The sequence below is a fragment of the Protopterus annectens genome, chromosome 9.part0 (genome assembly GCF_019279795.1).
Source record: "Protopterus annectens isolate FY-2018-M chromosome 9.part0, PAN1.0, whole genome shotgun sequence".
Taxonomy (NCBI): Eukaryota; Metazoa; Chordata; order Ceratodontiformes; family Protopteridae; genus Protopterus; species Protopterus annectens.
In genome coordinates, this window is record NC_056743.1 from 470581125 (window position 1) to 470607249 (window position 26125).

General features: G+C 41.5%; 1 protein-coding gene across 2 annotated transcripts in view; it reads left to right on the forward strand.

The window, feature by feature from the left end:
• MAK16 (MAK16 homolog) overlaps positions 1-26125 on the forward strand; it is a 1440501-nt gene that overhangs the window by 1305421 nt on the left and 108955 nt on the right. For both annotated transcript variants that reach the window (XM_044083006.1, XM_044083007.1), the window contains one exon: positions 12771-12825. In XM_044083006.1, coding sequence (XP_043938941.1) covers positions 12771-12825 — 55 coding nt within the window. The remainder of the gene's footprint in view (positions 1-12770; positions 12826-26125) is intronic.

Here is a 26125-nt window from a genome sequence, read left to right on the forward strand (position 1 = left end):
TTGTTATAGTTATGCTCATACTATTATAAGCTGGGGTTAGCTTACAAACGAGATCTGAGGTAACTCACGCCTAGCATTGTGGGATATAAGGGGAGCCTCGAGCCGGTGGAACCAACTCTCGAGCTTTTAGAGTGGCAGTCGGGCCGAGGTCGGCTCCGAACCCATCCAGCAAGAAGAAGGCGAGAAGAAGACAACTAACATGGAACGTTATGGTAAGAACATAACTTCTATTTTCAGAATGTGCAGAAAATAAAAAATTGCAGGAATTATTGCATGCAGCTGAACAATTTGGAAAGCATACTTTGCAATGTGGTTTTGATTCTTTAGAGGCCTCCTGCAGGGCCGCAGTTACTGGATCTTTGATTAGGAGGAGGTATGCCTGGTTAAAGGAACAAAATTTGCCTGATCATGTTAAAGCCAAATTGCTAGATGCACCTTTACAGCATGATTCTCTGTTTGGTATTAAGGCAGAAGAGGTTTTAAAGAAAATGGAAGACAAAGCTAAGTCTATGCAAACTGTTAAAGATTTCTTACAAGTGCAGCCACCAAGATTCAGTAGACACTGGCCTACAAAAAAATGGTCCTTTCCTGTGTCAGACAGAGCTCAAAGGGGCAAATCCAGATGCCCTAAGGGTTCCAGGTACCAGGCTCAAGACTCATACAGGTCAAAGCAATGGGGCGCATCCACCTCCAAATCTGGAGGAGATAAAGCGCAAACCTACAGAAAGCAATCACAATGACTTCCCTCTGCCTATACCAAGCACTTATCTTTTGGCAGCACCCATAGGGGGAAAATTAGCACTTTTTGCTCAAAATTGGCAGTTAATAACCCAGGACAAGTGGGCACTAAACATCGTATCACAATGATACAGGTTCTGTTTCCACACTCTGCCAATGACAAATGGTTGGCCAGATCTGCCAAAAAATCAATGGGCAGAGGCACAGAAACGGGTTACGTCCCTCGTGGGTATGGGGGCCTTTCAGACTGTACCAGAACAGGAAAAAGGACAGGGTTTTTACTCGACTGTTCTTGGTAGCCAGAAAGGACAAGGCCTGGCGGCCAATACTGGATTTGTCGATTTTGAATACATACCTGGACATTCCAAAATTCAAAATGCTCACTTTGCAGCAGCTTCTGCCTATGCTGGGCAAGAATGCTTGGATGGTGACTTTAGACCTAAAAGAGGCATACCTGCATGTCCCAATAAGACAGTCGTGCAGAAGATACCTCAGATTCAAGGCTGGCTTAATGCATTACCAATTCTCTGCACTGCCCTTTGTAAAGACCCCAGGCGCAGTAGATAAGCCAAAGTGCCTGGCACCAGTTAATTGCATTTTGCAGACAAAGAAGTATTCAAATATATCCTTACTTGGACGACTGTCTCATTCAAGCAGAGAACAAGGACACTCTTCTGCGACACCTGGCATTTGTGAAAAGGCTTCTAACATGCCTAGGGTACACAATAAATGAAAAGAAATCACAACAGGTACCCTCTCAAAAGATAACATTCCTGGGTGCAAGCTTGAATACAACTGCCCAGATGGCTTACCTCACGCCAGACAAAGGCAACTGACTACTTACTTCAAACTGATGGCAACAAAAACCCAGTCTTCTGCAAGACAAATTCTGCAGGCACTGGACTTCATGGCATCCTGCATCCTACTAATTCCATATGCAATACTGCATATGAGGAAACTTCAGTGGTACCTAAAAAGTTTATGGAGTCAACATTCACACAGTCTGGAAACAATGATTCCTTTCATTCCCTGCCTGCAACAGGAGTTTCTATGGTGGGCAAAGTCCTGTCACCAAAACATGGGATGGCCCTTCACTCTACCCCTTGCCAGTCAAACCTTAACAACAGACGCATCAGATTATGCCTGGGGGGGCCCACATGGCAGGATGATGCATTCAGGGCATACGGGCACCAATTCAGATGCATCTACATGTCGACCAGATAGAGATGCTAGCTGTTCAAAATGCCTTAACAGCTTTCAAGGACTTAATTCATCCAGGACGACTACTGATAAAGATGGACAACACCACAGTCATGTGATATATAAACAAGCAAGGAGGCACACACTCATACCCCCTTTGCAGATTAACCATGGCACTGTGGGACACAGTCTTGACCTACCAAATACATCTTCAAGCTCAATTCTTGCCAGCAAAACAAAACACTCTGGCAGACAATTTAAGCAGAAATTTTATGGATCCTCACGAGTGGAAACTAAATCCGCAAGTCTTCAGCATGATAACAGAGAAATGGAGGAGCCCAGACATAGATCTATTTGCCTCTCCTCAAAATTATCAACTGAAAAGATTCTGCACAAGGACTTATCACAGACAAGCATGGAAAGCGGACGCCCTATCCTTCAGTTGGAAAAACGTATCAGTTTACACCTTTCCTACTCTGCCTCTTCTACCCAAGGTCCTCCTAAAAGTCAGACAAGAGAAGCCAAAGATGATATTAATTGGCCCGGACTGGCCCCGCCAGTACTGGTAACCAATCCTAAGGAATTTGTCTCCATACCCACCTTGGACCTTGCCTCAAAAACCACAACTACTGTCCCAGCAAAACAATCAGATCCTGCACAATTAACTACAGACTCTGAACCTGGCAGCATGGCTAATCCTGTAATCATACAAACTACACCTCTCAGTAAAGCTGTGATGGATGTCATTTTGGAAGCCAGAAGGCCTAGTACTAGAAAATCTAATGCTGACAAATGGAAGAGATTCTGTGCTTGGAATCGAGCACAAGGAACTGATACAGCAGAACCACATATTCCTCAGATGTTACAATACTTAACTGAGATACTTGACAAAGGCCTATCTTTCTCATCAATAAAAATCCATGCCTCTGCCATTTTGGCTTTTTACAATACAGACACCCCAATCTTTTCTTATCCTTTTACTAAAGCAGTATCTTAGAGGAGCCAAAAATTTAAGGCCTCCTAAAACACCATTACCTGCATGGGACCTCAATAATGTGTTGGAAAAGCTCACCCTGCCTCCATTTGAACCAGCTGCTACCGCTGATATAAAGTTCTCATCATGGAAGACAGCTCTGCTACTAGCAATTACTTCAGCAAGAAGAGTTTCAGAGCTACAGGCCCTCATAGCTGTAGAGCCTTTTATCATATTTTACCCAGACAGGGTGTCTCTGAGGACAAATCCGACTTTTATGCCTAAGGTCGTTTCCAGTGTGTCTCTTAACCAAACAATTCATCTGCCAACGTTTTATCTAAATCCGCAGAACAAAGGTGATAGAATTCTGCATTCCTTGGACATACACAGACCGCTAAGATTATACTTGAGCAGGACTAAAGCTCTTAGAAAAACTAAGCAATTACTAGTGTCATATGCTGCAGGATCAGAAGGAAAGGTGATTTCAAAGCAGACAATTTCAAAGTGGATAAGCCATTGCATCCGTTTCTGCTACTTAAACCATGGCAAACCTGCGCCCAACGGCATTGGGTCTCTCCATCAGAGCTGCAGCTACTTCAGCAGCCTTTCTCAGAGGAGTACCACCCAAGGACATTCTAGAGGCTGCTACTTTTTCTGTTCACACCTTTACAAAGCATTACCATTTGCCTCCCTACTCTTAAGTCCAGGGCAGGCTTTGCCACTGCAGTGCTGCAGGGCCTTATAGCCTCACCTAATGCTGTTTAGCTCAGGCCTCCCAACCATAGCTTTGGGATTTTACCGAAATGTAATGACTGCAACAGTGAAACATGAAGAACATAGTACAGTTGTATACACTTACCATAAATGTAGATGTTAGAGTGTATTCACTGTTGCAGTCCAGGTTACCCACTCGCCATCCCCCTGTCATTCTACAGTTGATCTTTCCTTCTCTATCTTCTACAACCTATGTGGTGTATTTGCTTGTAGATGAAGGTAAAGTTTATATTGATGCAGGTATGTATATGTATGTGTGTGTGTGTGTGTATATATATATATATATATATATATATATATATATATATATATATATATATAGTATTGCTACCTTTTGGGGGGCACCTGACATCGGGGGCAAGAAAAACTAAAGAAAAGTGCGCTGGCTGCATGTTTTATACTCCTGACGACCTGATGTCATGGAAGAGAAGACAGTAACCGACGCAGGACCCAAGACTTTTGAATTCAGGCCGACTGAGGGTAACCTGCTAGCAGATAACCCAAATGTAATGACTGCAACAGTGAATACACTCTAACATCTACATTTTTGGTAAGTGTACACAACTGTACTTTTCACCTCCCTCATGCCTGTTCTCTGTATTCCTAATTACAGTCATCCCTTTCAGCAGAATCTCCTTACTCCATTTCTGTGTTGAATTAGTTCTTGGTATAATTTGTGCTACTTTATGAATATAATATTCTATATAACTGCTGTTATTCTCCTTAAGGATTTGCATCCAGAATGCCATTCTTTGCTTGTTTCTTGAATTAGCCCCCCCGCCCACTTCATCGTCATCCTTTTCCACTTTGAATTGTAGCTTTCTGCTTTTTCCATGTATGAATCTTAACTGTGTAGCTCTAAAATATCCCTTCAGATCGGGTAATACTAAACCTCTTGATTCTATTGAGAGAATCAGCTTATCCCGCTTGACTCTTACTATTTTCCACTCACAAATAAAATCCTTCAACTTTAATATTGTCAACCAGATGAGAAGTTGTGTATATTCAATATATGCCTGGCCTGTGTATAAAATTGAAGGGACTTAAACATTTTTACTGCTTGTATCTTGCTATCCATATCCATAGGGAAGAGCTTCCAGTCTCTCAATTTTTGTATCCTCTTTTGTTTAGTGGCTTCCCACATATCCTTAGCTGCTATAACAGGATCCTTTTTAATATGTACTCCTAAATACTTCATTTTATCATGTCCCCATAAATATGGGTATTGCTTTACCAGTTTATGTGTGGGTACATCGTTTATAGCTGTAGCCTTTGATCTGATATTGTCACTGTCATTTTTCCTCAACCTGTGGGTCTCTGATCCAACTCGGCCATTTTCCAAGCTGAAGAATCGAAGCTTGAGCTCCCCACATCCTACTCATAAAGCCTCATTCCCCCCAGCCTACCTGAGATCTCATTTGCCTCTCGTAGAGTAAGCATCAAGGTTTCTTCAATGCAGAGCTCCTCCAGTGTTTGAGTGATTGTCTATTCAGAGTGAGAGTTTAGTGTTTAAATTCTTATTGCGATTTTCTTTCCTACTCTGACTCATTCTGTCATAGTTTTTCCTTCGTCAGTGAGTTAATTGGGTTTCTGTCCTCCTTAACCCTTCTCTATTTATCTTCCTTTCATTGTTCCTATACTTATAAATATATATATATATTTTTTTTCTTCTTGCTTAATTGTGATGGCGAAGCCCAAGTCTGATTCCACGACAGGCAAACCTTTAAGGTTCAAGAAATGCACTTCCTGTGGGCACAAGATCCTGTTATCTAATGCCCACAGGGAGTGCATGTACTGTCTGAGGATTGCTCATTTGGATAACTCATATCATTTGCACAGCTTTCTGTCCGCATGCTGTGGTAGATCAGAGAAATATGTTGTTTCTTAAGGGCTTGCTTGCTTCTTCCTCCTCTTCTGCTATTCCTGCTACTTAAGGGGCTCAACCCCCCTCCAGGTAGCATAACGAGACCTGGGAAACCAGGAAACATTCCCCAGATAGGACCTCTTCATCTGTTTCAGACCCAATTAAAAGTCGTCAAAGTCCTCTGATCTGACTTCTTTGGGCTCTACCCTCTCATCTCTGCCTTGTCCTCCTCCGCCTTGGGTTCCACTCGCCAGCTCAGAGCCGAGTACATCGGCGCAGAGATCTCTGTGCTGGGAGTTCTCCCAAGAAACCATCAAGACCACCTTAAACAACTTCACCCACCAGGTCCTCTTACAGTTTATCCAAGACTGATGTGGATAGACTGATGAGGTAGTTTCTTCAGGCACAGATTCAGATGGGGGTTATGCCAGCTACATCCCCAACTGGATCAGTCAGCAGAATTTCCCCTTTTTGCCCTGTAGCTTCTTCTCCGATACAACCTTCAGTTTTGGAGCCTGCTGATGCATTGGTCCCAAGAGCTGAGATGTTGGAGACGATGGTGCTGATCACTTCATCTCCAATGGACCTCCCCGACACACATTTGGCTCCAACAGAGTCTCTGCCTAGGGAGTCTTGAAGCCGTAGCCTCAACATCGAGTTGAGGGGGCTTACTTTTACTCCAAAGCTTACAGAGCCATCGATTCCCCTCAGAGCCTCTGTGTTCAACAGCTCAGCTCAGATTCCCCCCCTTTAGAGCCGTGGGTTCCAGGTGCTCGGGTGATATCCTTTCCATTCGCTTCAGCTCTGGAGGGATGACACTCTTGTACTCCCATTTTCCCTGCATTGGAATTGGTGGAGAAGGTCCTCTCTCATCCTAGGAGAGCCTCTGTTCTTTCTCCCTCTGCAACGCTCCCCGCCCCCATGGATACTGTGTCTGAGGCCTCTCGTCTAGCACAGGGACAGCTGGCCCTAGGAAGCCTCTAACCCATCCCTTCAGTGGAACCCCAGTTTTCTTCTAATACATTCCCAGAGCATCCCACTAAGGAGGTTCCACCCAAGAGATTCTGTAAAAGGAGGCACCTGGATTCCCCCTACGAATTCTTCATTACTGACACTGATTTTGAGGAAGGGGAGGGTTCCCCAAAATCTCCATTTGAGGATGTCTCCTTTGCGGATATCCTAGAGATACTCTGCTAAAGAGGTGGTTGGTCTGCCCAAAACTCCATCCTAGAGGAAACAGTGCTGTTGACTTTCAGGTCCAGCCCATCTACATTGTGGATGTCCCCTCTGCAGATGCTGTTATTGATCTTGTATTTACCAGGTCATGGAAGGAAGTGGACATTGTGGAACCCATACCGAAGAGGGACGACAAAATTCTTAGTGCACATACAGATAGGGCACATTGGACAAAAGGGATTCCTGTAGATGCCATGGTGATTACGGCAGCCACTAAGAGAGAGTTTGCTTAGGAAGGCTCCTCTGTCCATCCCCCTAACAGAGTCTTGGGCTATGGACAGGTTTGGCAAAAGAGTTTATGCTTTGGCCACCTTCACCTTACAAGCATTGAACTACTTATTCCATTTTACTAGGCTACAGAGAGACGTTGTCAAAGAACACTCTAGCTCTACTGCACAGTCCATGTATGCCGAGGATCAGAAGACCTTTCCTTCCAGAATGGCCACTCTACAATTGATATTGAATGCATCCATGAGGTTGATTTCCCACCCTGCAGAGTGTACCTCTAAGGTGGCCAGTTCGAGTATTACCATTAGGCACCATGCCTGGATGCAGCTGTGTGACTTTACAGAACCTTTCAAGGCATCATTCATCAATGCACTCTGTGACATCCAGCCAATACCCCACTGGACTCCAACAATTAAATGTGACATCCTTTACTATCGTGGGTCAATATCTAAGGAGCTTCAATCCGCACTACGGACTCCAGTGTGAGACTGTCACTTACAGGAGTAATATTTCACAATTTTCCCCTAAGAGCACAACAGGAACATGCTCTATAATCTGGGACTGGACTGTATACTTCTGTCCACCCCTAATGTAACTCCTTATTACACACTTTAGAGCAAAGTATCCCAGTTTAAGACCTCTGATGCACTCACAAAGGAAATTTAAATCTCATACATCCAAACACTTCTAGGAAAGCCTGACCCAGATTTCCAGCTGTGACATTCCCCAAAATAGTACAGTAATGCTGCCACCAATTAGAGTGTCTTCATGCCCTTCTAAAGGGGTGTCTAATTATGAAAATTAAATATCAAAGTAATGATAGCTCTGACAAGAAGTGGCCAGGCCTTCGAGGTGACCTGGGGAGTGTCAAACAGGTATAAGCACTCTCTAATCCATAAAGAAAAACACTGATTTCCAGCCACAATGTAAAGTAATGGAAAACATTTAATAAGTAAAATGATTACAAAAATGTAAATCAATAACTTTCAGTAAACACCAGAATTCAATCACTAGAAATGTAAACTTAAACTGTAGGATAAAAATCCATAATCCTAGAAAAACTCTGAATAACTAAACTTTCCTGACATATAAGGCCATGTCAAACCCAGATTTGATGAATATGCTTCACCTCAAAAAATCTAGATCCCTCAGAACCACAAGGGCGGGAGACTTAAACCTTGACACGGTTATAAATAGAACGTGCTGGAGGGACAGATTCATCACCCAGAGACTCCCTATGCTGTGGAACAAAATCCCGGTACATGTGAGGCAGAGCACCTCGCTGGCCTTGTTCAAGAGGAATCTTGACCAATGGATGGGAGATCGCAGATATACCCCAGGGATTACTTCAGTGTCACTGCTTGACAGAGGCACAGAAAAATGATAGGCATAGTTTTTATTCAAACTAAAGGGGTGGCGAAAGCCACATAACTATGTGCTAGGCTTATAAATGCCCTTGGGCAGATAGCCTAGTATGAACCTATGAACCTAATCTAATTGGAGAATACTGTCCCTGATCTAATTTAACACATAACAGCAAGGCAAAGGCAGTCTTAACAGTTTTTGGTGAGTTTTCTTTCATGGGTGCCCTCTGACTGCAGCTCTTGACTAACTACTCAGCACTTGACTAACTGCACAGTTGTTTGAAAAAGTTTTTTTTTTTTGTCAGTCAGCTGTTCAAAATAATCGCCTAGCAACCAGGAACATTCCAGTGATATCACCCACTGTTCAGCTGATTCTCCACAATGCTTCAGAATCTCCTTCTCAAGCATGAGCAATTAGAAATGTTTTAAAACACTGACAGATTTTTTAAACATCCTTCGTCCGTGATAAACAGCAGAATATCCATCCAGAAATGCTTTCATCAAATTCACATGCTCATTTCTTTCCAAATGTGTCTCCTGTAGCATTATTTGCCCTCTGCATTTCTAAATATAATTAAGTATTCTTTTCTTTTTGCTGTACCTGTGAGGCTGTTCACATTCTGAGGTAGTATGGAAGGTGTCACTGTCATAAGTCATTATTCCTACCTGTTATATATGGCAGCTTTTTTAAATGTCTTTTTCCAGGTTTTACGATACATCCACCCATTAACATGTGGCAGGTTAGTCCTTTATACAGTTTTGTCATACCATCAACATTGGAAACTAATTCACATTTTACAAGACTTTTTTTTGTTTTAATAAAAACTCTCAGAATCAGAAATACACTCCAGAATACCCCAGTAATATCTTAAGTTAATAAAGTCACACAGCTTTTTTTTTTGTCTTTATCACAGTGTGTGAAAACAACTTGAATGCTTTCAGAAAGCATCAACTTCCCATGAAAAAAACATTGTTCTGTCCTTTATTGGCTTTTTAACAGCTTGTCTCCATGGAAACATGAGACAAAAGAAAAATGTAGTCCTCTGCTGCAGCCTGAAAGACAAGCTGGAACGTTTATTGCTAAAAGACAAACTTTTCATTACATTTGGTGTTCTCATATTTACTTGTTTCCACTTAAAATTCTTTATTTGATGAGGCTTAAGCAAGGGTCTTTATTCAGACATTCACCTATGAAAAAGTAAGAGAAAACATATTGGCTCTAAATAAACTATGGTCTGTGTACTTTTACACCCCATTCACAACCTCAACAACGCAAGATTACATCATATTAACTTTAACATACTTTTGTCTAGCTTTTCTTCTCATTTTGCACTGTAATACCAACATTTCTTAATGCCAGAAAACAAAGAAGAGAGGAATAGGAAAGGTATATGTTACTTTAGTTACTTCATCACATACAAGAACAACTAAAATGCTTTAAAATATGCAATGTATATTATGAAAAACTTCATAGAAAAACTGTTAAGAACAGAAATTGTTTTACTTACTGTTACCTTTTCCCTTCCACTTTCCCTCCCCTGAGGCCCCTTCCAAATATTAACGATATGAAGTAAGGCAAATGCTTTTTAATTCCCCACAAGTTTAACAAAACAAAAGTCCACTGTCTATACTCATTCTTATGCAGCCGTATTACACAAATGTAATTGATTCTTTGTAGTCTCAAATTTATTAACCAATTTCTGTGTTGCTGGCCTTTTTCCTGTTCATCCCCCTCTTCCAACTCCAGATTCTGGTTCAGTTCCAAGGTACTCTTGATTCTTCTGGTCATCTCCTGTTCTTTTCTTGGTCTCTCAAGCTTTTTCCTTTTCAGTAGTGGAAAAGGTTTCACTAGAAAAGTCTCTCTGTATGTGCTTTATTATTAGAAGAATGAGAAGCAGAGTCCCCCTCTGCTCGATGACTCAGTTTTTGTTGGACAGACTTTTGCATTTCTTTCTTGGCCTGTTCTCCATCAAAAATGACTTGGATCTTCCAGGAAAACATATTCTGAAGAGAGCTGGATACAGCAGCTTGAATCTCACACCTGCCTCTTGACATTCACTGATTACTGGAATAAATTTGTTCTATTCTGCCTGGTTTATGATGAATAATGATCTTCCACAACACACTGCTGTCTCCAACTTTTAATAGTTTGCCCTTTGCCACAGTTTTGTCAGGATCAGCTCTTTCTGCCAGTAGAGTTGCATCTTTACTAATAAAGGTCTTGGTTGCTTTGCCATGGCCTGAGTTGGAGTATGCACACAATGCGCCCTTTCATCAATTCCTGCTGTGAAAACCATTCCAGTTGTTAATTTGGGCCTTTATAAAATTAAGTCTCTGTTCCTTCTAGTTTCTGTGGTACAGCAGAAAATCTCAGATTTTCCCTGTGTGATAGCTCCTCTAATTTTATCATTTTTAAACCTTTATTGAGCAGTTTTTTACTCATTCAGCCCTTTCTTCATTTTGTCCTCTGATTTTTGCAGTTTTATTAGTTCATCTGAATATCTGTTAAAAGCTTCTGACATTTTTCCAGCCTTTTGTTATTTGAGTTGTACTCCTTCAGTTTCATTTATTTTAATTAGCTGAAAGTACATTTCACTTATTTTTTTCTTCTAGATTACTGGAAACCATATCATGCACCAAAGCTGGAGCTCAGCAGAATTATTCATATTCAGTGTTTTCTAATCACCTTTTCTATTGATTTTCTTTCAGGCTCTTTTAATTTCTTCTTTGCTGGCATCCAGGTAGTGTACCTACTAGCCAATAACTGATTTTTACTCAAGCTAACAATATCAGTGGCTTGTTGTTTCTCTTTTCCTATTTTCACACTGGAAGAGGTAAAGTTGTTGATTAGTGTGCAACCATCTTGGAAGTCCATAGTCAATAAGTTAGAGATGTTCTAAGATAATATACCGGGAATTATTTGACAGTCTTCCCTGCCTGTTTTTGCGTGTGTAATTGCTTGCTAATGGAAAATTTAAAAAAAAAATTAACAAGCATAGGAATCTGTCTAGTTCCAACCTCACCACCACGAGTGTTGAGGAAAAAAAAACAGAGAAACTAAGTGGTCTTAAACCTTCGTTAATGAGCTCAGTCACAATAATTCCCAAAAACCATGAAACCCAGGTAGTGTTTCAAAGCAACAAGCCTTTATTAGTCACGGACAAGCGATTCTTAGTAACAAAAATCAGAAATATTTTACGAAGTTAAATATATTAGCTTTAAGTAGGTGTGGAAAATATCTTCTTTCGGCTGCTCACGTTAGGGGTCGCCACAGCAGATCAACTGTTTCCATTTCTTCCTGTCCTCTGCATCTTGCTGTATCACAACAACCACCTGCATGTCCTCTCTCACCACATCCGTATACCTTATCTTAGGCCTTCCTCTTTTCCTGTTACCTGTCAATACGTATTGTTTAATTTTAAACCAGCCTATTCAAGTTTACACACAAAACTGTTATTCAAGATCCTGGTTCCCTCCCCCTATAAATGTAGACTTTCATACCAGTGTGTCTGTATTTGCCAAGTGGATTTTTATTCAGTAATGAAGACAAAACTCTTAGCCCTTGCAGTTGTTTGTTTTGCCACCCTGTAAGCGCCTTATCTTCGCCCATTCTATGTACATGTAATTCCTAGGAAAAAGTTGGCTTATGTGTCGCTTCACTTTCCGTATGATCATACTCTGGTCCTCAGACCATTGCTATACTGCTGTGATTATGTTCCAGGCATTATTTCTTTGTAGCAAGTAGCATCAAGCATCTACTGCCTATTGTCTGCTTCTGTACTCGTGTCTCCTTTATGTGACGTCATTCTTCACCTAACACATGTGTGCACACCCATACAGTCTGTTAGTGTTTGGGGACAGCATAAGGAAGAGTGCTGTTGTGACCTGTCTGATGACCTTGTATTTCTTGAAAGATTATGTACTTCTTCCCCACTTTGTTGGAGACCAGTTATCCCAAAGTATGTGTAAGAATGTATTTCAAACCACATACTCCTAAACTCAGCAGAAGGCCTCAGTGGGTTAGACCAAGCCATAGGAGGGAAAACTACCGTAAGGCTCTGAAATGGTCAAGCCAGGATTATGGATTGAAAAGGACTGTGGCACAAGTAAATGTCTAAAGAAGAAAAAAAGTATAGTGATGGTCTGTTAATGACATGGCATTTTTCTTTTTCCACAGTTTCATATTGCATTAAAAAGACACCACCATTGCTTAACTTAAAATGGTGTTTCAAAATGTAGATATTGCTATTATTATTATTATTGTTGTTGTTCTGTTAGACAATGCATTCACATTTGTTTTTATAGTTGTAGCAACACTCAAGCTACAACACTGTGATACTTGACTGAGATATTGAGCTATACTGATGGTTAACTTTTTTATTTGTTTATTTAGGAGAAAACTTGTTCCTTTAAGTAGAAAAGTTGAGAGAAGAGAAAAAAGGAGAGAGGTATTGTTTCAACCTTTGCATTGCTGAACTATGTCCTTTCTGTTATATACATTTTTCTGTAATTCAGTATCTAACAACTCCACAGGTTGCACTTGTCTTGTGTAAAAGAAAAATTAAGACTGCAGTATCTTGTTCTGAATTAGTAGTCTTACTTGACGAGCAGAGAAGCAAACGTTAATCAATAAGTAATTATTTTCTTTAACTGTGACCCCCCCCAATTAACACAAGCAAGTGTGAAAGAAATACAAGATCATCTGTTTTATGCAATGTTTCTCGCAGGTAAAATATCACATTGCTGCTTACCTTCAGGATTCTGCTGTTTTGTAAAGTGCTTGTTTATGTAGAATATAAATAAGTAACTTAAGTGTATAGTACACAGTTGTTTCCTAATGTGTAAAGTACACTCATATTTTGTAAACGTAGCAGTCCCAAACCTCTATAAGCCAGTTACAATATTTTCTTAATCTTTCTGTTTTTTTTTTCCTGGTCTTTCATGAGTGATTGTAGTATCTTGGCCGTCAGAGATGCAGTGGCTGTAAAAAGTGTACACACACCTGTTAAAATACCACGTTTTTGTGATATAAAAAATGAGACCACAATAAATAATTTCAAAACTTTTCCCACCTTTAATGTGACCTATAACCTGTATAATTCAATTGAAAACCAAACAAATCTGTTAGGGGAAAAAATATAAAAAATAACAAACTTACACTACATTGGTTGTGCATGTGTGCACAACCTTAAACTAATACTTTGTTGTGTGTGCACACCCTTAAACTAATACTTTGCTGAAGCACCTTTTAATTACAGTGTTCAGTCTTCTTGGGTACACACCTGCCATCAATATAAGAGACTCTGATTAATCCCAAGTAAAATTCATCTGTCATAGTAGGATTTTTCTGACATTTACTCAGTTGCCTGCTACAGCAAAAGTCATGGTTCGCATAGAGCTTACAAAGCATCAAAGGGATCATTGTTGAAAGTGATCAGTCAGAAGAAGGGTACAAAAAAATTTCCACAGCATTGGATATACCGTGGAACACGGTGAAAACAGACATCAAAAAGTGGAGAAAATGTGGGACAACAGTGACTTTGCAAAGAACTGGATGTCCCTCCAAAATTGATGACAAGACGAAAACTGGTCAGGGAGACTGCCAAGAGACCTACAGTAACACTGAAGGAGCTGCAGTAATTTTTGGTAAGTACAAGTTGTGTACTACATGTGACAACAATCTCCCGTATTCTCCATATGTCTGGGCTATGGGGTAGGGTTACAAGATGGAAGCCTTTTCTTACAGAGAAAAACATCCAGGCACGGCTAAAATTTGCAAAACAATACATCGTCTCCCAAAAGCATGTGAGAAAATGTGTTATGGTCTGATGAGACCAAGGCTGAACTTTTTGGCTACAATTCCAAAACGTTTGGCGCAAAAACAACACTTCGCATCACCAAAAGAACACCATCCCCACTGTGAAGCACGGTGGTGGCAGTATAATGCTTTGGGGTTGCTTTTCTTCAGCTGGAACTGGGGCTTTAGTTAAGGTGGAGAGAATTACGAACAGTTCCAAATAGTCACTTTTGGCCCAAAACCTTCAGGCGTCTGCTAGAAAGCTGAAGATGAAGATGAATTTCACCTTTCAACACAAAAATGACCCCAAGCATACATCCAAATCAACAAAAGAATGGCTTCACCAGAAGAAAATTAAAAGTTTTGGAATGGCCCAGCCAGAGCTCACACCTAAATCCAATAGGAAATCTGTGGGGTGACCTGAAGAGGGCTCTGCACAAGAGATGCCCTCGCAATCTGACAGATTTAGAGTGCTTTTGCAAGGAAGAGTGGGCAAATATTGCCAAGTCAAGATGTGTTATGCTGATAGAATCATACCCAAGAAGACTGAATGCTGTAATTAAATCAAAAGGTGCTTCAACAAAGTATTAGTTTAAGGGTGTGCACACTTATGCAACCAGCTTATTGTACTTTTTTTATTTTTTATATTTTTTCCCATAACAGATTTGTTTGCATTTCAATTGAATTGTACAGGTTATAGGTCGCATTAAAGGTGGTAAAAGTTTTGAAATTATTTATTGTGGTCTCATTTTTTTATATCACAAAAACCTGGCATTTTAACAGGGGTGTGTACACTTTTTATATCCACTCTATAGGCTGCATGCTGGCTTTGATCTTCAGGCCAGGTCCCTTAATATACATTTTGTTATGGTATTACTCTGAGAAGCATCCTTTGATGAGCTATACTCCGTTATCAGAAGTCAGTTTTAAGGATCACAGTTTTTGTCTCGATTAAAGGTGCAATGATTGTTGATCAGTTCTTGTAAATATGCACATTTTCTTGTAGCAACACCAATGTAGTTAGCATTTTTTTCAAATAAGAGAAAACAAATCAAATGAAATTCCCATTTTGTTGTGATTTAACATTTATTGATTGCATCCTAACCTTCTTTAAAACTTGCTACTCTTATAAAAGAGTAGTCAATTTATAATTACTAGAAAAGATGACACATACACAAGTAGTAGGGTGTTGATGTTTAATCTTTAGGCAGAATTCATGTTGCATAACTTTAGAACTCTGCCATTCATATCCCATGTTAGTAAAAGTATAAGGAAGCTGTTGAAAACTGGGGGGTAAACATTCAGTGAACTACTAGTCACTTTTAGTGATTCAGTAATCTGTCCCAGAGTCGTGCTACTGTTTGTTGATAGCTGATTTAAATCAGACTACCTTTTTTGTGTAAATTTTATCAGTTCTCAGGTTAAGTATATGACCAAGGAAACTGTAATGGAGCTCATCTGCATCACTCAGTACTGCTGGGAGACTAACAGTATCCCTATTAAGTATACTTCTCTCCATGCATTTCCAGTGAAAATTTGCAGTCACTCTTCCAGTCCTCCAGACTGGTTTTAAAGGCTGCTAGGGAAGTACTGTGCCTAATAGGTAATAACGATCTGTTCTTGAAATGGGGGAATGTCTTGGATTAGATATCTCTTTCACCATTTGGTCTTTATGCTGTAGTACAGGCTTAGGTCTTCAGAGATGTTATTTGCTTTACCACTAGTTCTGTTTAGACAAATGGGTTGCTCGTGCACAGCATGGAATGCCAAGGAGAAATTACCCGTCAGGAGTCTGCATGACACTGAGTAGTGGACAGGGCCTTTGCACTGTCATATTAGGTAAGGGTACAGAGACTTGAAATTTTTGAGGTGAGGAATCATTGAGATCTGTCAAGCTAGTTTGGATAATGAGTGAATAAAGTAGGACTGTAACTTCTTTGGACATTGTGGAGTTACCAGGAAGGATAAATTGTACAAGGTCAAAGAATTTGCTAGCCACTACAGATGCGTGGTATTCAAAGGAGAGTCTGTTATGAACGTTTACAAAAGTCCCTTATCACTGTGTCAAATTTAGGAGGAAGGTCATCTGTGTTGTAAACTGTAGTGATGCTAGATTTACCAAAAGAAACTATGATGCATTTTTTTGGTGTTGGTTAAGTTTAAGCCCATGATTAATTCACCAAGTATTTGTTTGGTCCAGCCCTTGCTAGAGAATTTAAGTATCAGAATGGGATTTGATAACCACCACCAGCTTGTAGTCATCTGCAAATGTATTTAGCTATTTAATTATAGTCTCTTGATATTGACTTTTATGTCACAGAAATCTGTACCTAAGAAGGGGCCAGGACAAAGCCCTTTGAGACCCCGCTGTGATATCTTTCTGTCTAATGCAATTAGCCATGACCTTAATAGCATGGGTTCTGTCAGACAACCAATTATTAGTCCAACAAACTGTATGTAGGCTAATGTTGAGTTGTGAGAGAGTGTCAGTAATGCTGTTTTGGGGTATAACATCAAAGGCCTTGGCAAGGTCCAGATAAGCTTCACAACATATAAAATCACATCTCTTTGTGCCTCAACTACCAAGCCCATAAGGTGAAACACTCTACAACACCATATTCTGGTCATTTGAAACTCCATTGTGAGGTCCGCTGATGTCCCTCTTACCAGGTTGGATAAGGAAAGGTTAGTTAGGTGCCTGTCAGGGATCAGGATTCACCAGATAAAACACGCACTCAGGTCACTTATCCTTCATGACCAGTATGGCTCATTCATAGTCCATGTAGGCGTGAATGACCTGAGATGTACCTCCTTGGATTATATGAAGAGAGACATGATTGTGCTCTTAGAATATGTGCCACAAGGAGGTATGAGCCTAGCACTGAGCAGCATCCTACCATCTCCAAGGATGATGCCACAATACCAGCAGGTACGAGCCTAGCACTGAGCAGCATCCTACCATCTCCAAGGATGATGCCACAATACCAGCAGATATGAGCCTGACATTGAACAGCATCCTACCATCTCCAAGGATGATGACACAATACCGGCCAGTACGGGCCTGGCACTGAGCAGCATCCTACCATCTCCAAGGATGATGCCACAGTACCAGCAGGTATGAGCCTAGCACTGAGCAGCATCCTATCATCTCCAAGGATGATGCCACAATACCAGCAGGTATGAGCCTAGCACTGAGCAGCATCCTATCATCTCCAAGCATGATGCCACAATACTAGCAGGTATGAGCCTGACATTGAACAGCATCCTACCATCTCCAAGGATGATGCCACAATACCAGCCAGTACGGGCCTGGCACTGAGCAGCATTCTACCATCTCCAAGGATGATGCCACAATACTAACCGGTACGAGCCTGGCACTGAGCAGCATCCTGCCATCTCCAAGGATGATGCCACAATACCAGCAGGTACGAGCCTGGCACTGAGCAGCATCCTACCATCTCCAAGGATGATGCCACAGTACCAGCCGGTACGAGCCTGGCACTGACAGCATCCTACCATCTCCAAGGATGATGCCACAATACCAGCAGGTAAGAGCCTAGTACTGAGCAGCATCCTACCATCTCCAAGGATGATGCCACAATACCAGCAGGCAAGAGTCTGGCACTGAGCAGCATCCTACCATCTCTAAGGAAGATGCCACAATACCAGCAGGTACGAGCATGGCACTGAGCAGCATCCTACCATCTCCAAGGATGGTGCCACAATACCAACAGAAAATGATTGACTTTAAAAGTTGGCTTAGCTACTGGTATTATTCCAAAGGGGTCTAGTATGGGCTAGCCTGGGAGGACATGGTTGATAGGCCACACTGCTTTGCCAGGGATAGTCTTCATCTGTCACCTTTAGGCTTTTAGATATTGTCCAAAACATCCACCCCTGTAGTGCCCTTTTTAGGCATTGACAAGCCGACAAACCTTCCAGCGTAACAAAACTACTCAGGACAAGCTAAAGTTATTACTGCTCAATGTTAGGAGCCTTAACAAGAAAATGAACTTCTTGGAAGCTCTCCTTACCATGGAGAATGCTTACGTTTGTCCAGTTACTAAAACATGCTTCAAAGCAACAAAAAACACTCCGGCAGGGAACGGCTGTAATGACTTTCATACATTCCGATCACCCACTGACCATGAAAGAGCTGAAGGTGGAAGTGTATCTATCTATATAAAGGATAAACACACCTCAAGGCTGGTCAAACAGTATGACATTCTTGAGCTACTCCATGTCCAACTGACATTATCCATTATGATTTTTTGTTAGCTACAGGTCCCCAACTATGAACCAGGAAACCAATACATCACACCTTAAGTTACTAGAATCACTCACCTTCCAGCCAAATACCATACTCATGGGTGATTTTAACTACCCCTCCATTAATTGAGAGGCATTCACGGCCACTATCATGCAGGCCAAAAGATTTCTTGACTTTGTAAATTCAAATGCCCAATAATAGCTAGTCTGCACTCCCACTAAGGGAACAAATATCCTAGATCTGGTACTCAAAAATATGGGATAGTGCTGCATCCTCACTAGTAAGATCAGATCAGAAACTGGTCTTCTTTGAAATAAAGATAAAAGTAGTCCCCCCCCCCCCCTCAGCTAACCTCAAAAACTTTAAAAAACATCTCTAAAATAAGTTACCTCATATTAAGGGATGGCATAGCTAGTTTCCAAGCTCTCTCAAATCCAGAAAACATGGAACCTTATGCAGAGGCATACAGAAAAGCCCAGTATGACCATATAAACAACTGCATAAAGATGGGAGTACAAGACCGAAATAGACCCAGGTCAGACTGCAAAAACAAGCCATCCTGGTGGACCCCTGGTATTAAAATAGGCTGCGATACAAAAGAAAGAAAGAAAATCTTGTTGAGGAGTAAGAGGGAATGTGCACACCAGAGAAACAAGTCCCTCATTAGTCTAAACAAGTGAATCAGGGTACTAGTAAAGTCTCTCAAAGCAGACTTTGAGGTAAAAATAGCCACTAAAGCTAAGGATAACCATAAGGCATTTTTCAGTTATGTCTGCAGTCTTAAGGGCAGCACCCAACAATGTACGGAATTGGTTGTAAATGGCATCACTTATACTCAGCCGGACGACATAGCAAATATGCTGGCCAACAAATTCATCTCAAATTTGACCTCCCCATCACCCTCCAATTGTCCCAAAAAAATCCTCCACCACTTCACCCCCAATTATCTCCAAAGAACAGGTTGCCACTGAGCTGTCTAATGCTAAAAACACTGCTTCAGGGGGCCTGACACTACACCAGGTTGCCTCTTAAGCAGCTTAAATCAGGACTTATCAGGCCCCTTAGGATCTCTATCTGACCACAGCCTCTGGATTGTTTTTTCCCCAGTAGAGTACAGGACAGCAACATTCATCCCTCTGCATAAAGGGGGACAGTCCACTGACCCAGGAAATTACAGACCCATATGTTTGAGTAGTTGTATATGTAAAGCTATGCAAACAATCATGAACCTGATAAATAATTGCATATGAAACCTCCAAACACTGAGCCTGACCCAATTTGGCTTTGTCAAAGACAGAGGGCATGCCTGCTGAATCTGATGGATTTCTTTGAGAAAGTTACTAAGGCCATGGATAAGGGTAACACAGTACATACTGCCTGACCAAGGCATTTGACACAATTCCTCACTGAGGTATTATAAATAAACTCACAAAACTGGGCATAAATCCCTATGTCACTAGATGGATAGCCAGTTGGCTCACAGACAGGACACGTGGTTAAAGTGGGTGAATCTAGATCCAGCAAGAGGTCACTTACTAGTGGTGTACCACAGGATTCAGTACTGGGACCACTCCTGTTCATAATATACTTTAAAGTCAAGGCAAATGTAGAAAGCTTCTGGATGATGAGCTGGGGTAGTCATTGAATCCCTCAGCGATGTAGCTATCCTCCAAGAGGGTTTAGATCAGACATATAATTGGTGCCAGAACCATGGCCTAAAACTAAATGCAAAAAAATGCATCATCATACCCTTTGAGAATTCAAATACCCCTGCAAATTACAACATCAATAGCACACCACTCTGAGTAGATTCAGAGATGAGAGCTCTAGGAACACAGATAAATAGCCTGAATTTTGACCGACATATGTCCACAGTGGTGAGGAAGTCCTTCTATGTGCCACAATTTGAGTAAAGGTTTGTTATCCAGATCCAAGGAAGCTGTAGTCCAGCTGTACTCAGCCCTAATTGAACTAACAATCGAGTACTGAGCGCCATTTGGCATGTTCTTGATTATTCACTTACAGCAGCTGGAGCAACTTCAGAGGTTCCTCACAAAGAAAATACAGGGTGTAAGCAACATGAACTATGTAGATGGACTAAAAGCCCTATCCCTTTACACTATCTTCTGCCAGCTGTTAAGGGGTGATCAGTGTCTGACCTATAAGGCATTGCTACACCATCCACAAGTCAAACAGCACGAGAGTCGCCCAGTATAGGAATCTAAACTTAGTCAGCGACTCAAACGAAATGTGCTGGAGAGAGACAGATATGTCTCTCAGAAATTGACCCATCTTTGGAACAGGCTTCCTGTTCAGTTAGCAGATCCCTTCCATGGCCCTCTTCAAACACAGTTTGCATCAATGGATGAGGAATCCCAGTTTCACACCTGGACTAGTGCCTATGTCCCTTTTGGATAGGGGCAGCCTGTAAGATACTCAATTCACAGGGACAAATGCATGCAATCGTCTTGACCCTAGAGGCCATATGCTAGGTAATATTGGGTTATATTGACTAGGCTTGTAAGGGCCCTGAAGCCATTACCCTAGTAATCTCCTATGAAACTATGAACCAAAGTGCACTTTGTCCCTTATCCATGACCTGTTCAGAATGACTTTTTCAACATTCTAAGTGCCTTTGTGTATGCAGTCAGTTTTACTTGTTCCTTGAGCAAAGCAGATTGAGTGTGTATCACAGTGCATCTACAGCATAATTCAAAACTAATTCCGCATTGTCCACGAGTTGCAAATTTATCAAGATAACCGTATGTATTAAAGTGCAAAATTCTAATGTAGTCTTTCATATGGAGTTCACTATGTTAGGTTTGTGCTTTTTTTTTTTTTTTTGTAACTGTTTATTTCATTGAAAATTAATTTAACTGAATTTTTAGTTACCGGGGCTTTCACATTTTCCGTGTGTAGGTGTGACCATGGTGTGCAGTGTGGTTGAAGCCCCTCACAATAGGGAAATGGGTCTAGCCAGTCTGATTTTTTTTTTATTTACTTTTTTTAAATCCCTTCTTGAAAAGATTGTTCAGCCAAATGATAAACCTGTTTCCTTGCAGTAATTTTGTTTTGTCGTAGTCATACATTGGGTTTTAGAATTGTAAAAAAGGTCAACAACAGAAACGTAGATGTCCAGCTTGACTAAACTGCTGCCACCCAGTGTTCCATCCCCAGCTGGACTCAAGTTATTCCAGGCAAGCAGTGCTGTATATTCATACTTTAGCACTGATGAGCAGAATGTTTCATGTCCTTACCACCAACTCAGTAAAGAAAACTCTTCCTGTAGTCAGACCAGAATGTCCTTTCCATTGTATGGCATTCTCCCTAACATTAAGCTACTCCAGTGTATGTTGTGTGTCCCTTCTATTGCAAAGTTTAGGAGCGTTTAGTCTAAGCTTTCCTCATTGAATTAGGTAACCCTCCCATACTTTGTAACCATTCTTATTTAATCTGTTTACACTATTGTGTAGTGTTTTTTGTTCTGTGATATTGCTGGAACTGAAAACAACTCCTGTTGCAGTCACCCTGTAAAGCAGTATAACATCTGTCTTATTTTAGCCTACCCCACTGCAACAGCATATTCTTGTCGTTCTTTCAACTGCTGTGGCACTCATTGTGGTTTTTCATGGCAGTGACATTAGTTGCTGTTGGTACTTTCCTGTATTGTAAATCGTGCAGTCAGGTCCTCCAGTGTACATTTTGCTTTTTCATTCATTTTCCCAAAGCATCCATTTTTTTGCCCAAAATTGTTAGAAGTATTCCATAGGAGCATGGTGTATTGTCTCTATACAAGGTCACTACCCCATACTTTGTATCATCTACAGTCAAATTTGCTCTGTTATTTAAGCAGAGAGAGAAAGAGAAGTTAAAATACTACATGCTTAACATTATTCTATCAAGATGGGAATGCATTGTATAGTTTCTAGTTAAACTTTGGAAGCCTTAACTTCTAACAGAAATCATTTAAGGTGTTTTAATTAGAATTTTATAACCAGATGTTTGATAATGAAACGTTAAATAATGAATTCTTTTCAAGTGTTACTTATCTGTTAATGTGGCACAACAATGCTTTTTATTTTCTTGGTCCACATGTCTAGTTTTATAAAGTGAGAGCATGAAGTTCATATAATTTGAGTGTGGTAGTTTTACTCATACTTGACCGTATAAATCCACTGTGAGAATTGTATAGTCCGTACTATCACTGTCAGTAATATGCACCCCGCTAGGTTTTGTTTTCCTTCTTCCCTGGGAATGCTTGAAATAATATGCATTTCAGTTAGTTTATCCATACCTTTGCTTTGTTTAATTTCCTGGACCATTATTCCCAAAGCTGTGTTCATGGCAAAATATTTTTGTCGAGAAAACCTTTACTTTAAGCCTGAAGACTGTAAGTCATAAGTAGACACTGAAAACATTAGGTTCTCCAGTTTGGTGGTTGCTTCCTTAACTGTGAGTTCTATGCATGGACCTCTAAATGAAACCTAATACAGACACTGTCTTAACAGACCAGGCAGAGGTCATTGTTGGTAACTTGTAAGAAGCAGAATGTAATGACAGATGTTCTTCGCGTTTCACTGTTGCAGTCCTCGCATATGGGTTATCCTGCTCCCGGTAGCCCTCAGTCGGCCCGAATACCACAGTCCTTGTTATATGACGTTGGCTACCGCCGGTTGTAAAACTGATGTCAGCACATCAGGTATAAAGGGAGGAAGCCAATGCCATTTCCACAGTCTTTCTTGCCGTGGTGCCCGAAGCAGATGCAATTCGCACTAGTGCCGGTCGGCCGTTTACCTGCGTTTCACTTTCTGACTACCAAGTTGAAGACGCCTTCAGATAAGTACCCCGTTGGGGATCCTCTTTTCTTGCTTTAACGAATGTCAGATAAAGTTAATAACTGTCTTGCCTGTGGAAAACAGATTCCGCACCAAGATTTCCATTCCTATTGTATAACTTGTTTAGGCCTTGTGTACCACATCCCTAACTGCAATCTCTGTGCTTCCTTTAACCCGCGTATCATACGCCGTAGAGCTAAGATTTTGTATAAGCATTTCGGAGTCTGGCCTGGGTTAGTCGGTATGGCGTCTTCCGGTCTCCCGACTTGGGATATGCCTAGGAAACGCAAAGACAAGGACCGCGACAGGCCTAGGGTTAAATCTACTGACGACGCACCAGTGAAATTGGTCATCAGCACAGCGGTACTCGGTGAGGCGCTTTCGCAACCCCTGCAGTCCACAGATTTTCAGCCACAACCCTCTGCCAAGACCTTTATGGAGTCCTCCATGCCACAGGCTATTTCATCTTCAGACCCTCCGCCTGTCGCCGCCTCAGCAGGCACCGGCTTCTGACACCTCTTCTTGACATGAGACCAGAACCAGACCGACTACCTTATTTCAGACTTCTGCAGTTGCTAGGCCTCCCAAGTCCCTCCGGATTGCTAGTAAATCTTCCAGCCGCAAACCTACACACAAGCAGGCATCCGCCTCCCCTCCTGTACCTCAGTCCCAGTTGATAAAGATGGCTGGTTGTCTTCTTTCCCTGATTAGGGGCTCTCATCCCCCCCTTCAAAGAGGACTAGGGAATTATCTCCTGATGTTTTGTCTGTCTCAGATTCAGAGATTTCCAGTATATCTGCTGGTGAAGAAGGAAATTTTCAACTTTTTTCTGGCTTTGAGGATTCTGATGCTGAGGACTCTATCCCTTCTGCCTCCCCTCCAGAGGATTTTTCCTTTGGGGATACTTTGAATACTCTTAGGGAGCATTTTAAATTGGAATGTCAGGATTTTCCACAGCCTTAAGAAAAGCATCAGGGAATTTTTAGATTTGCCACAGCATAAGCCTCTGGCTATACCTCCAGTTTTGGAAGTTGTGGATGATGTTTTCGTGGAAAATTCTTTAACTCCTAATTCTGTTCCTCCTGCCCCAGAAAACTAGATAGGTATTACAGGGTTCCTGAATCTCATCAATTCCTTTTTAAAAACCCTACTGCTGATCCAGAAATTATTTCTCAAGGCCCCAAGGGTGTTAAGGCTGCTATTGCTAAAAACCCTGTACCTTCTGATAAGGAATCTAGGGCCTTAGATAGGTGGGGTAAAAAAGTCTATACTTATGCAACTCTTGCCATTAGATCCGTGAATTGTCTCTTTCACATGCTTAAGTATCAGCAGCATACTTTGGAGGCTGTTAAGGCTAAACTTGGTGATATTCCATCCATGACTGATGACAAAGATTTACAAGACTTACTGAATTCTGCCACTTTAGTTAATAAGCATTCACTTCATTGTGGTTTTGACACTTTGGAGGCTTCCTGCAGAGCAGCAGCCACTGGTTCCGTAATTAGAAGGCATGCTTGGCTCAGGGAGCAAGCTCTTTCTGAACCAGTTAAATCTAAATTGCTGGATGTTCCTTTGCACAAGGACAATCTTTTTGGTAATAAAGCTAAGGAGGTACTAAAGAAGTTGGATGATCAGGCAAAATCTATGCAAGCTGTAAAAGATTTCCCTCCGGTATAACCTCCTCGGTTTAGTAGGCATTATCCTTCCGAGAATTGGTCTTTCCCTGATCCTAACAAGCAGGGCCGCTCTAGGCCTAGGGGTTTCAGATCTTCCAGAGGGCAAGCTTCTGCCCCTCAAAGGGCTAAACAATGGTATTCTTCTTCTGCTAAATTGGGGAGTTCTAAGCCAGCTTCCCAAAGCAAACATTCTCAGTGACTCCGGCCTTCTTCTGCCTACCTCTACAAACCCTGGGTTTCCTTTGGGGGGAAGGTTAGCCAGGTTCAAACAGGTATGGTCTTCCATCACAGATGACAAATGGGTGCTCGATATAGTAAACCAAGGTTACAGGTTTTACTTTCACACCTTCCCTGTTTTACAAGGATACCCAGACATACCAAGAACTCTCTGGGCAGAGGTAGAAACTCAAATTTCTCTTCTACTGACTATGGGGGCTATAGAGCCAGTTCCTGCAAATCAGGCAGGCCTAGGTTTTTATTCAAGGCTTTTCCTGGTACCCAAGAAAAGGGGCACCTGGTGCCGTATTCTGGATCTGTCCATTCTAAACACTTATCTGGTGATTCCCAAATTCAGGATGCTCACCCTTCAACAATTACTACCAATGCTGGGCAAGGATTCATGGTTGGTAACTTTGGATCTCAAGGAGGCTTATCTGCACATCCCAATAAGGGAAAGTTGCAGGCAGTTCCTTCGCTTCAGGGATGGGGCGCAATACTTTCAATTTTCTGCATTGCCCTTTGGCTTATCTACTGCTCCCAGAGTTTTTACAAACTGCCTGGCTCCAGCCATTGCTTTTTGCAGGCAGAGAAAAGTACAGTTTTGTACCTACCATAAATGTAGATGTCCGATAGGAATGCATCTGCGGTCCTTACAAATGGGTTGTCCTGTCGTCAGGCAGCCCTTCGGGCGGCCGGATTCCAAAGTCTGGGTCTGGCCTCGGCTGGTGTCGCACTTCACCCGATGTCATAGCTGCAGTTATTCGGGTATAAAGGCATCAGCCGACGCCATTTTCCTCAGTGTTTCTTGCCCCAGATGCCAGGTGCCCTCTTGGAAGGCTAAATTTGGATAAATGCCAATGATTCCAAATAGAGAGCAAACACAAAAAATAAGCATGTATGTACATATATACAAACAAATACACCATAATAGATTCCCCCAGCTAGCTATAA